This window comes from Ptychodera flava, chromosome 17 (genome assembly GCF_041260155.1).
Source record: "Ptychodera flava strain L36383 chromosome 17, AS_Pfla_20210202, whole genome shotgun sequence".
NCBI lineage: Eukaryota > Metazoa > Hemichordata > Enteropneusta > Ptychoderidae > Ptychodera > Ptychodera flava.
The window spans coordinates 28,903,699-28,916,728 of NC_091944.1; the positions used below are offsets into that span (position 1 = coordinate 28,903,699).

At 36.9% G+C, this 13,030-nt stretch overlaps 1 protein-coding gene across 8 annotated transcripts in view; it reads right to left on the reverse strand.

Annotated features, from left to right (window-relative positions):
* Positions 1–12,506, reverse strand: part of LOC139115992 (adenylyl cyclase-associated protein 1-like) — a 114,356-nt gene extending 101,850 nt beyond the window's left edge. Inside the window, exons 1-4 of one of the 8 annotated variants that reach the window (XM_070678471.1) lie at positions 12,376–12,506; positions 8,673–8,856; positions 3,202–3,302; positions 2,630–2,707 (exon numbers count right to left, since the gene is read on the reverse strand). In XM_070678471.1, coding sequence (XP_070534572.1) covers positions 2,630–2,707; positions 3,202–3,302; positions 8,673–8,841 — 348 coding nt within the window. In that variant the 5' untranslated portion in view covers positions 8,842–8,856; positions 12,376–12,506. Of the gene's footprint in view, positions 1–2,629; positions 2,708–3,201; positions 3,303–8,672; positions 8,857–12,371 lie in introns of all 8 variants that reach the window. The other 7 variants (XM_070678477.1, XM_070678478.1, XM_070678475.1 and 4 more) reach the window with 7 other exon arrangements.
* Between the last annotated feature and the right edge of the window lie 524 nt (positions 12,507–13,030).

Below are 13,030 nucleotides of genomic sequence, written 5' to 3' on the forward strand. Positions count from 1 at the left end.
ATTTTGAATTTCAAATATCAGTGAATGTCAGATAATTGGTTACTCTTGTACCAAAATTTGCATGGTCACCTTGATTTTTATTCTGGATTTTGAAAGAGAATGGTTGAAAGTCTCCTGGAGGAAAGTTTGAGCAAAAGTTTTAGTCTTTCAATTTTGATGTGAGGGACGACTTTAACCCCATTTTACATTGAGAATAGATACAGTTTTAACAGTTTTTTCTTGTCTATCTTAAGGGGGGGAAGGAATTCACAGAGGTTGTGTGTCCCCCCCCCCCCCCCATGGATCGTACACTCATTATGGGAAAATGGCTGTACAAAATAAGCACACAAAGGGTAGATTTGTCCAGTATCTCGCTACACACTGACACTGTCAATGGATGATGGATCTGGACTGATAAACAACAAAATCATTCATCTGTAACATGCAATAAAAACCCCCAAATTAACTAAACAATCCAAAAAGTATACTTTACATAAACATATTTCAACAGCATTTAATCTGCCATAATCAATTCTTTGTCTCCATGCCCTGACATTTTATGAGGGCCCTTGGTGTTGATCGAAAGCTATATTTGTAAAAACAACATACATACAACTATACAAATACTATCTGTTGCCATATGTAACATGGTATAGGGTTGATAGTAATTGGCTTCATTACAACGATTAAGTGAGTTACATTCTGATAAACCCAAGCCTGATATTAAACTTTTTCTTCTCGTTAATGAGTAATTTAAACCCTGCAAATTACAAAGTATATGCCAAAACAGCTTCCATATTGATTTATGTGTATTAATCGGTGCCCTGAAACATCACTGTGACAAGAACGTTTTGTTTGCTTCATGCAAAGATATGTAGATGGCAAATCATGGCTGACTAATGACATCCTCATATTACGCTGTTCAATCATCAGTGATACCGTTATACCACATGCAAAAGCAGGTCTTCATTTAACAGTGTAAAATAATTCACTCATTCCTGAAAACACAGAAGTCTGTGCTGGTGTACATTTTACGTGAAGACACATCTGTCTCCCTATAAGGTAAAACGCCCCCTTGGGGAAATCTTTTTGGAAACTAAATATTTGCGATTCTTTTCTGGACTTGTGTCGACTCATTTTGAAGGCAGTGCAGTCTATGAAGTTAAACACTGTCTTTTTCTCGTGGAAATCAAAAATTTAATTTCTCCTCTATAGAATTTACAGTGTTTCTTTAACCCTAAACTTTGTACGTTAACTCCTGAGTTTTGTTCTTAACTTGTGAAAAACAACAATTTAAAATTTCTTTCAGCAAAGGATGAGCAAAATCTTATAAGTTTCAATTTCATGCTAATCACAACCAACACTACAGATATATAATTCAGGTCATTTCAAAAAAAATATTTTAGAAAGTTAGTCTCATGGGAAAAACTGGGAACTGTTGAAAAGATTACAATGTGTGAATACCACCACACGGAAAGATTCGTAACAGCACCTTGGGAACACATGGAAACATGATAAAGCCCATACAAAGTATGTGGTTGGTTCCATGGCTGCCTTGGCCAGATTCTATGAATGTATGGTACAGGCATGTACTGGCCAGCTAATACCAGTACTAGCTGGCATTTGGAAAGAGTGTATGGAGGCATCTAACAATGAAGGGAAAAATAATGGATTCACTCATAAAAACTGCATTATTAAATGTTGTTTTGTATATGCTAATTCAATGACAACAACTCATTATCAGATGTTAATTTTTCATAAATAATGCATCACGCACCACATTTATGCTTATTTAATCACTTGTATTTTGTTGAGAGATGAGACCACAGGAGATTTGTAAGGCAAGAAGTACGACCAATAGCTTTCTAGTTTTCTGTCATTGTGCAATATGATGGACCATTTCACCACTTAATATCAAATTTGAAGTGATCACATCCAGTGGAAATCAAAGTGATCACATCCAGTGGAAATCAAAGTGATCACATCCAGTGGAAATCATAGGTACACATTGCAATTGGAAGTGCTGAGTACACAATCTGTAGACAGAGTGGCAGAACTGAATGATACTGGGCCCAAGCTGTGCCTTTGCACAATCCAACACTCTCTTAAACTGCTAGTAATGCTAACTTTTGATGATTTTTTTGTTATTTTTGTTTTTAATGTCAGCCATTCTTTCTTGTTCTTCTCTCGAAAGCAACTATATGTACACAGTATTCAGTTTGTCAACCAATCCTGTACATGTTTTGACTGCATCGTTATTGTTGACAAATGAATTCTGGTCCGGACTAGAATTCAAATGTCAATGATAACAATGCATTTTACACATATAGACACTATGTTGACAAGCTATAATAGTGGGTGTTTAAACATTCTTTACGGAGTAGAATAGAACTTACAATTGGCAAACAAAATAATGAAAAAACATCAAATGTTTAGCATGGCCCTTTAAGGGTACACTTGTATCTATTCACCATGAGAGGCACTTTCAGACAGGCACTGATTGCAACCACAAAGTGGACATGGTCCACTGTCTTCACCTGATCATCTTGGTGTAAATTTTCTCTCTTCTTGGACAACAGCACAGAGCTAATGCTGGTATGTAATAAAAGATCCAACCGCTGTGCTCTAAAGGGGGAGACACACGACTTACCTGTTTTGGTTCTTTGCACTGGGCAACTTGAGCCATGAATTCTCTCTGAGCTTGGAATGCCTTGGAAACCATATCAGCCTGCAAAAAAATCCACAGAAAGACTCATCAACATGGGCTGAGAATGTCAAGGCATCACATCATTGTGTGTACATGAAAGTAAGTGAGTCTTCTGCTTTTCTCTTTTTAAAAAAATTTATGAGAAAGTTTTCACAGTATCTTCTGAGAAGAAAAAGTATCACTGAACTCTCAGCATTCGTTACTATTCACCAGCAGTAGTTATCTGGGAGACAACAGCGAGCTAACCACTTACTTCTGATGGAAGTGCCAGTCTGAATAACCACAAAATGCCAATGAGTATAATATTTTAAGTATGACAAGAAACTTTCATACATATACATATTACAGGATTATCCATGAAGATGTTTTGAGAGGTGACCTCTGTTTTTTGAGCATTCGATTCACATGTTAATAACGATACAAAAGAATGTAATTTCACACCAAAAGAAATGCAAATTATACATCGTTATGTAAATTTCCATAGAACATAGATACAAAATCATAGAAAAACTTACATGGGTAGCTACATCTCCACCGATCTCTTTGCTGAGGGCCAGGTAGTTTGCAAAGGAGCCACTCAGTACCTTATCAAACTCCCCAAGGATTGCTGAATCCCCTGCAACAAGTAATTGAAGATGAAATCCTTCAGCTAGTGAACTAACTGGAGACGTCCACCGAGTTCTATTCTGTGGATCTCTTTGCTCTAAGTACTTTTGTCACAATATCAACACTTCTTACACAAGACTGAGTTGCGAATGTAATTACATTTCTCAAAACACATCTGGTCACAAAATAAAACCTTTCTCAAGACATTCTGCATAACTTGAAAACATTGTATCTAACTTCAAAGCTACCTTAGAATTTACTGATTAAGGGATTAACAATTTCTCAGGGAAAACACCATAATCACGTCCCTAAAAGACATATAATACAGCAGGTTGCATATGCAATGTAATATATTCTATTGTTGGATTATGAGCAAACTTCATACTCGATGATTGTATTGAATATTTCAGCATTTGTAAGATGTCACAGCACATGGGGTCAAAATTCATCCAGTTGGAATGACATCATCCTATTCAGGAGTTATTTCTTAGAGAGTGGTTTCATTCAAGGTCAGTTGAAGCATAGACAGTCCCCCTCTACTGTCTATGGCTGAAGATATTAAACATATACTACAATAGGCATCGTGACACAATACTGACATTGTAAAGTTTCAATTCATATTTACGATGAGAAAGATAACCTTGCCTGTTATTACTAACACAGTGTTGAGAAATTATTCATGCGACTGTCACATAAATCAATTACTTTACACAAATAGATAGATAAATTCAGAAATGCGTGAAAAAGTTCCCACGTCCTTTTTTTTCAAATCCATGATTGAGTAGGTACAGACAAAGAAGAATTTAAACATCACCCATAACATATATTGTACCCAGTGATAACTTGAAGTATTCTACAGACCGTGATCAAGATGGCAATATGAATGACTCCCATCTAGACTACTTTATCTGGCAGAGAAAAGAAACCCAGGAACCAGGAGGGTAGTTGAGACTTTTTTTTTTACCTCTGGTCCTGCTGTGGTGGAAAGAAAGGAGGTTTGTGAAAGACACTTGCAACACGTATAGCATGCACAACGTTAAGAAAACATGCAGGTGAGATTAAGCGATCTGTTGGGATAGCCCAACTCAACGTGATCAAAATATTTGTATCAAAATGTCAACAATCTCCACATATATTATTTCAGCACTCAGGATGATTGGAAATACATGTTTAACAAGGTAAAACTTTTTTTTTTCAACAGCAGAGTACAATCAGCATATTAGCATGGAGTTTACATTTGCCGTAGAATGGCAGCCATTTTGTCTTGGTGGAAGGACCCCTCAAATGCACATGCTTGCTGCTGGTTGGAAGATGCAACATGGTAGTCGCTTTGATATAGGTAGCCTTTACAGCACGGACATAACATCATCCCTTTCACCCCATTTCCTAGTACACAGGTCCAGGCTCACCATTGAGAACAATTAGAGTTGGACTGCACTATTGGTGGTGAAAGGGCGAAATTAGGAACTCAGATGCAGACGCCAGGCGCTTGGTACAGTGGAAGTATTGCGACTTTTTGATGCAAACATCTTTTGATTAATTACTGGTGAGACATGCAAAAAAACATCACAGTGATGGGTGGGTGAAATTTGCAGCCACTGCATTTTCTATGAGACACATTTGCCACATATTGTCAAACATTGCAAATTTTACTGCACACTAAGGGCGGTACGACAGCAAGGAGGCTGTTGCCTGCAGAAACGACTAGAAACAGTTCACATAAACTGATCAACACGCAAGGAGTATGCACATACATGTATCTTAACCAACAAACCATAATCTTGACTTTCCACCACTTTGTGAACATTTGAACACAACTTCAGACCAATATGAAATTTTGTGTAAAGCACAGACTAGACTATGACTCCATTCTTAAGATTTTGGACTGATGCTAGTAACAATGGGTTTTCTTTTTATGAGTTACATAAAAGTTGTTACAACAAGATATAATTGCCTCTATTTTCATTACTCTATGCATACTCTGATCATACAAAATACATACATGCGGCACAGTGCAGTATTGGCTGATACGCTTGGTTGAACATAATACTGATGGTATACCCTATTTATAACTTTAGGGAAGTCTTCTGCAATGAGATTATGCATGAATACTTGTCTTTTTTACAAATTACAATCGCAAGCTCTGAGTCTGAGCAGAACTTTGTATTTGTGTTTTCGCAGTAAAATGACTGAGACAGGAACAGCATAAGAGCCATTTACTGACAGAAAATTACTCATTGCGACTTGAAAAATTTCTCTATCCATGTTCTTTAACCATCAACATTGTGATAGCCAGCTCCCTTACTATATTCTTAATCCTCTGTGTCTCATGGCAATTACTGTTCTGAGTTCATAACTGTCAGGTCAAGTTTAGTTGAAATTTATGTGCAGCACTCAACATATATTCAGCTTAAGGTAGAATGCACCTCGGGAACAGATATGAGAACTTTTCACAAGAAACTTTTCGAAACTTGAATTTTTCTCCATAGAGTTAACGCATGGATGGCAGCCATTTTGAACTTCAAATATCCGTAAATGATGATTCGTTTCTTCAGTACAAAACTTTGTACGGTGGCCCCAAAATTTTATTCTTGATTTCATAAGAGAATGTTGAAAGTTTCAATGAGGAAAGTTGAGCAAAAGTTTAAGTCATCCACCTTCAAGGCACATTAGAACCTTAAACTATCTAACACAAGTCAAACTTATTCTACTATGTATGCCATCCACTCCATGTCTGTTAAAATTATACTCAATATTGTATGATATTTCAAACTTGACTCTACAATACTTTTTAGGTTTCTTGAGTAAAAAACAACATGGACAGATGATGATTTAACTTAACAAGATTGATAAAATGTTGCTGAGAAAGTTATGAAGAAAGAATAACTTTTGCAGTTCAATGGAACATTGGTATTAGTTGTTGTAGTTAAAATTTGTGATTAAAATTAGTCTGAATTTTAATAATGTACATTTGCACCTGGCAAACACAAGGGGTCCAATAATTTGACAACTCAAGCAATGGCTGTCAGATTTCAATGCGGATGAGATGATGCATTCTATGCTTATGTTAACATGCAAATTATTTTAATTTATAAGAATAATGAAAGATGATTAATGACATAATGATTAATTCAGGTATGTCATTTGAAAACAAAACATTTACAAGAGGGGAACAACAAACAAGTCATCACATGAGAAAAGGCTCCCATTGTTTAATTTAGTTAAGAGAAATTTCACTTTTGAGAGCAAGCAATAAAAAAGAAGTCAATTTAATAGAGTCTGTCATTTGATTAATTTGGATTTGACAGCTTGTCAAACACCTTGACCAAAAACTCAGAAAATACATGGCGAGTGTCAACTTCATACAAGAAAGCAATTTGGACATGGTCATGGAAATTCTAGAAGAGCTCTTGTAAAATTGACCTAAGTACTAGCAGAAACAAACGACAAACAAACACACAAAACATAACATACGACACTAAAAAATCAACAAATTTAAATATATGTCCAAGACATACAAACAAATGACTTGATGGTCACTACACAAGGTATTCCATAATATTGTGGGACAAATTCAAAAAGCATCATTTCGCATTCTGAACAAGCTGTTCAAGTCTAATCTACGATAGAAATATTTTAGAGTAACTGTAGAACTTGAAGGTTACAAAGTCACATCCTGGCTACCTGGCATATTGCATGATGTTACGTAACAGAATGCCATGAATATATAAGTCCAAGTGCAAAGACCTTGTGTCAAATCTGTGGAGACATTCCACTTCAGATAAGCAGTGATTGCACCAGCCCATGGTAGCACCTTATCGTGTAAAATGTTGGCAACACTTGTCAATTTGTCTCTTATCACTGGACTGCAATCTAACAAGCCTTGTTTCCCAGTGTTAGAGGTGGACTGACAAACTGGGAAATGTGGAACCAAAGGGTTATATTGTCTTTTGGCTAATCTGACTTCAAATGATTCATATTGTTTCGATGAACTTTCAAGATTTGACACCAGGCAGTCAGTTTAACAACACATTTCACCCTCCAATGAAGCTTTGCCACTCTGCCTGTACAGCTAATCAGAGTTCCTTTCTAAGGCAATTATTTTCGGCCAGGTAGTTCACTTGTTTATTTAAAGACAATACCCATACCAATCTAACACTTGTTTCTGTATCTTTCAAACTGCACCTGATCACCCATTCATTGCAAGCAGGCAAATACCAATCTACCTCAACATTTTCTCCATGGACAGTTCCAGGGTTAGAGAGACTAGACAACCAAGGTCTGACTGACAATGGCTCGGTAGGATGAGACACAGAGACACCTGTCCTGACAGAAATGTCTGCTCTGCTGATGTGCAGCGTGCCCGGAAGGTTACATCTGATTGGTTGATTGTCATTATTTGCAGCTACTTTATAGGGAGTCTATTTGTATTTTTCAATTATAACAGTAAGATACAGCAAACCAATTGGATAACAGCTTCCAAGATGCTGCACGTAAGCCTAGAAATGTGTCAGGATGCTTGTGGTTGTCCATTAAGATTTTCAATGACACAAGTTACCAATTCAACAGGACTTTAGTGGTCTCAGTTGAATACTCTCTCTTTATATATTACAAGTACTTGTTATTACTCATGCCTGAACTGCATTTCATGTGAAGTTGACTCTTATCCAAAGTATGTAATAATTATATCATAGAAAAGTGGCTGTTTTGTTTGGCATTCTGATCCAATAAGGTCAATCTACATTATTCCTTTGGTGTCACCTACACAACAACACCCTGCAATTTGCATATATATCTAAAAGCTTTGATTTCTAAAACACACAAAAAGCCACACATAATTCAACTGAGCGAGAAACTACTAAAAAATGTTCAAAACTTTGAAGAGTTGCCTTATGTTCAATGGAAAGAAACACAGAAGCTCTTTTCATCCATGATGACTTGTTTCTACGGTAACCAGCTGATATCAGATGAGTGAAAAAGACATTGAGATGACTACAGTCAACATCACTGAATGAACAGGTACCAGGTGCATGTGAATCACACGTTTGAATATGTTAGTTATTGAGAAATACAAAACAGTCACTTTCTGACATGTAAATGATGATTTCAATGATGATGATGTGTTAAAATATTTTACAGGTGTTATACGCATTTAAAGAATTGAAGAAAAGTTAAGTTACATATGGAAAATTACTGTCAGTACATGTGATATTAATGAATGATACCTTTCCATCCCTGTTCCGTGTGGTTAGTTCAATCTGGTTTTTAGAGTTGAACACGTGTGTTCAGAGACCTAACCACAATAAACAGGGATGGAACGATCAGATTCTCAAGGATGGGTTTAAATAAAGGATGTTAATTGGAACGTGAGTACGTGTACCTCCTTTCTTATCACCACCGGCAACCGTCTCCAAACGTTTTATGACTTTACCCAATGATGCACTGATACCTGCTGCTTCGGCGCCGCCACCTTTGCCTGCGACGCTTTCCAAACGACTTGTCACTTCTTCCAGTCTGCTGACCAGTGCAGTTAGATCCTCTACTGACATCTTTCTCCTGTTTTCCTGGCGAAAAAGAAAAAATACAAATTGATTTTAAATTTAAGAACACAGCCACTGATTGACTTTTCACAGTGGCACATACCATCTCAAACTTTATAAAGTCGGATTTATCATTTTTAATTCTTATGAAAAAGTTTAATGGCCATAATTTCAGAATTTGAAGACTTGCAAATGATGGCTGCATGCAACCAGCTGACATATTGTACAATTTACCACAAAATTCTCATTCTTGCAAAATATGGTTGATGTTTTGCCTTGCATTAACCTTTACTGTCCCAACTCACTGTGTACAGTACATATTCTCAAGCATGTTTCGGAAATGATGGGATCAGCCAAGAGATTAGCCGACGCCCACACATGGTTTAGTGTGCTATTAGGTTCCATGGATAAACATTTGTGTGTCCAACTGTAAAATATCCAATGCAGCCTTCACCTTCTGCACAGTATCACCTTAAAAGCTAACCTTCAAATACAACCATTTTCAGTAATAGAGCGCGAAGCCACTGCGGTGAACTGCAATAAAACTGATCACACTAATTAGTTTCAGCTGTAGCCAGCTGGCAAAGTCGACAACATTGTATGTCCCATGCAGACAGTTTGTCTGGGGAAGTTGAAATAAAAAAGATTTGTACATGGACCAGTGCATGGTAATGTTACATTGTATCTTAATCTTGAACACAGGGTGCCAATCATAAACTCTCATTTACAACTCGAGCCTCAGACAGAGCTAGTTTTGCCTTTGTACGAGCAGATTTTTTGGTCTTTATCAAGTAGCCTTGTTCAACACCAAAGTGGCCACGGCTACAGCTGAAACTAATTAGTGTAAGCAGTTTTATTGCAGTTCACTGCAGTGGCTTCGCGCTCTATTACTGAAAATGGTTGTAATCTCAAGTGATGATGGGGTGCCGCTTTTTCCAAACACGATTTTCAAGAGTATCAGGGTAAGTGTTTGCAATCCATGTTTTACTGAATTGTGACCCACTTCTACTGAGCTAGAAAAAGTCACAACTGAAAACTAACATCAGCAGACACTCTTCACGGTCTAATGGAAAGGTAAGTGTAAGTTAAAATTATTGCACTGGAGTCAAAATGTAGTGTGAATGAGCTGCCTAAATTTATTTTGGTGCTGTTTTAAAACCGGCAATCTGGAAAGCTGTGTACACACAACTACAGAGCTATCATTGCTTGGTCAACACCTTGGCTGTAATTTTTGATTGCTTCAAACAAACATGATGTGATAAATGACAAGTTTATGCTTATTTTCCAAAGTATGGAGAGAACACATAATAGTAGTAATAACAAACTGGACACATTATTTCAACACTGTTGGTCAAATTGTTTCTACTAAATTTCTGGTGAAAAAATCTTCTGACACTGCAAAGTCCTTGCAATTTATATGCAAGAGTTTAGTTATATGCAAAATGTATGTGTTCCATACTACTGACTCAGCAAGTGCTATGAGTCAGTTTCTCTTTGGATAGTCATGCATTCTACTTGATACCGAAAATGACTCACTGTGTTTTGGTGTGAAAAATTATGAATGCATGTATCAGAAAAAGACAGCATTCAGCCCAAAAGCTCAATGAGGTTCCAAGCACCTCAATATTTAGGCAATGAAAGTCAAAATCGTGCATGTTCGTGTATCACAAATAGTAACGTTCAATGCTTCATCATATGTGTGTATGGATATACTTGCATCCACTTACAAAACCTATCACCAGGTTTAAAATGTTGTAAAATTATCAGCATATCACAGTGCCTTTTTTGTCATGTATGTATTATTTACTTTTTGTCATGACAAGGAAATCATTGAACAAAATGTGTAGATCTAAGATCAGGTTACCCAATTTTACCAACCTTGTATATTTACATAGGTATCATTCATATTTCAACTTGAATTACACTCACATGCAAAACTATATAGACAAGAAAATGTCTGTGTTGCAAAAAATGACAATTTCTGTCACTGTCGGGACACTGACAGCCCTCTGATAGTCATGTGCCAATCAACACGATGTTCATTCCGCAGCCCCTCCACAAGCAGCGGTGTGTCAATCAATTTGATTCATTGGTTATTTTTTTGTTTGTTTTATTTTGGGTTGGTTTGGTTTCTGGCTGGATATCATCCACTATAAAGGAAGAGTCCGGATGTAACCTCCGACCATTTCTGTTAATATTTACATTTATTCATGTCAAGAATTTGAAGAGTTTGCAGGGGCATGGTACAACATTGGTGCCTAAAACTGGATGTATCATTGTATGCGTTAGGTTCCGTTTTGTGACATACATTTTAACAAATTAAATGGACAATCTAATCATGTAATCTGATTTCTATTTTTCTTTTCTCAGTTTTACTTTTTTTTTACTTGGTCAATAGTGTACACAATGACTTATCCTGCAATTAATTATTATGGTTGAAAGCTGCCTTTACATGACCATGAAAATGATGGTTATCAATTTCCAGAATGACATTTTTATTCATTATCCTGTTTGTTGGATGATATGAAGTTTTTGGAAATTTCTTTTTAATGCAACAGAATAAATTTTCCTAACAATCCTCTTCGATAACAGTATGGTGCTGAATTTATACTGAAACAATGTTGGATGTATTGTACTTCCTGCTAACATTTACATATACCTTTATATTATATGAATTAATGTAGGAAGTGTGGGAAAGAATGGTCATTTCTCTGAGAGAGAGGCCACATCAGTAAAACTGATGTAGAAATTTTGGAACAAAAAGAGAGCTAACTCTCTCCGAATGCTTGTAGCATCTGCTGTATTCGATTGGAGTGGGAGGGGCCGCTGCATGATATAAGGGGTCAAAACTGGCATGGCATGGAGCAATTGCCACAAAAACAAACACTTGTACAACTGATATCGTGCTCACAGTCTCTGATAAGTGTCACTGTTTTAACCTTTTCTATCTTTCTCACGTCTACAATTATTTAATTATGCAATATGCATATTACCGCTGGATCATGTTCCAGAATCATACAGGATTAGGATGGTGACCGTGACATTGGCAATGAATGAATCCTACCCGAAGATAGCATTATGTATCGCTAATATGTTACGGCATTTACACTGCTCTATGCAATAAAGGAGTTTGTGATAAAAATTATTCAACTGGAACATCGCTGGCATTCCCTCTATACAGGTGCTCACATAGATAATATTTGATCATTTTGACAATCCATTGATTGTGTCAAACTGGGTGGCCATTTAAACTTGCTTTATATCCATGAATACGAATTCGAGTCCGGTCATTAAAGAAAATACAATAGCTAACTGTGGAAAAATATGCGAACCATACCGCAGAAAATTATCAAAAGAAGGACTTAATTATTTGATGTTTAAGAAATATGAAGTTAAAGTTCCGTAGGCGGCCATTTTGTTTGAGTCATGCCTTCTGTCGCGGTATTTCGCCAAGTGCAAATCCTAGAAGTGATTTCGAACAGAACATAGGAAAATATTCCCAGCATTTTGATGCAACAGGATGCTGGGGTGGCACCTACCTACCTCAAGGCACTTTCAAAAGTTAATCTCCAAACTTGCGTCTGAATCGCTCTCTGGGCGCGTCCTCTTCGTGAACCGGGAAGTGGGAGTGGGCAACCGGAAGTGCTTCTTGAGGTGTTGTATATTCGCAGTGCATTATGGGCAACAATGTTGCGGAAAGTGGGTGGGGGTTGATCGTATTGTAACGTCGACAGGGCTCAAAACGCATTGATTGACCGCTATATTTTGCCGCTATACAGATCTTATATTTTTATTTAACATGTTCCTCCCTTTAAAACGCGATGTTTTGATGTTTTGTTTGATTTATGTCTATTTGAAATGATAATGATGTAATAGGTATGTGTGTAGGAAGTTCTTTGAGGACCACTGAGCCAGTCGCACCTGCAGAACACTGAATGAAAAGGATGCTGAAGAAACGAAGTTTACACGACCAAAAAGAGGAAATTAGAATCGCGGCAGTTCTTCCTGAACAATCAATAAATGTTCAGTTCAATGAATTCCAACTTTTAATTTCTCCATTCTATTACATTTCTTCCGACAGACCTCGTTTCCTCTTCTTTTTTCTTCCCCTTTTCTCTGTCCCTTTCACCTCTTACTTCCAAAGTACATCAATTTTTGTCGTGGCAGGTGTAAAATAGACTGCCGTCTTAATCACTGA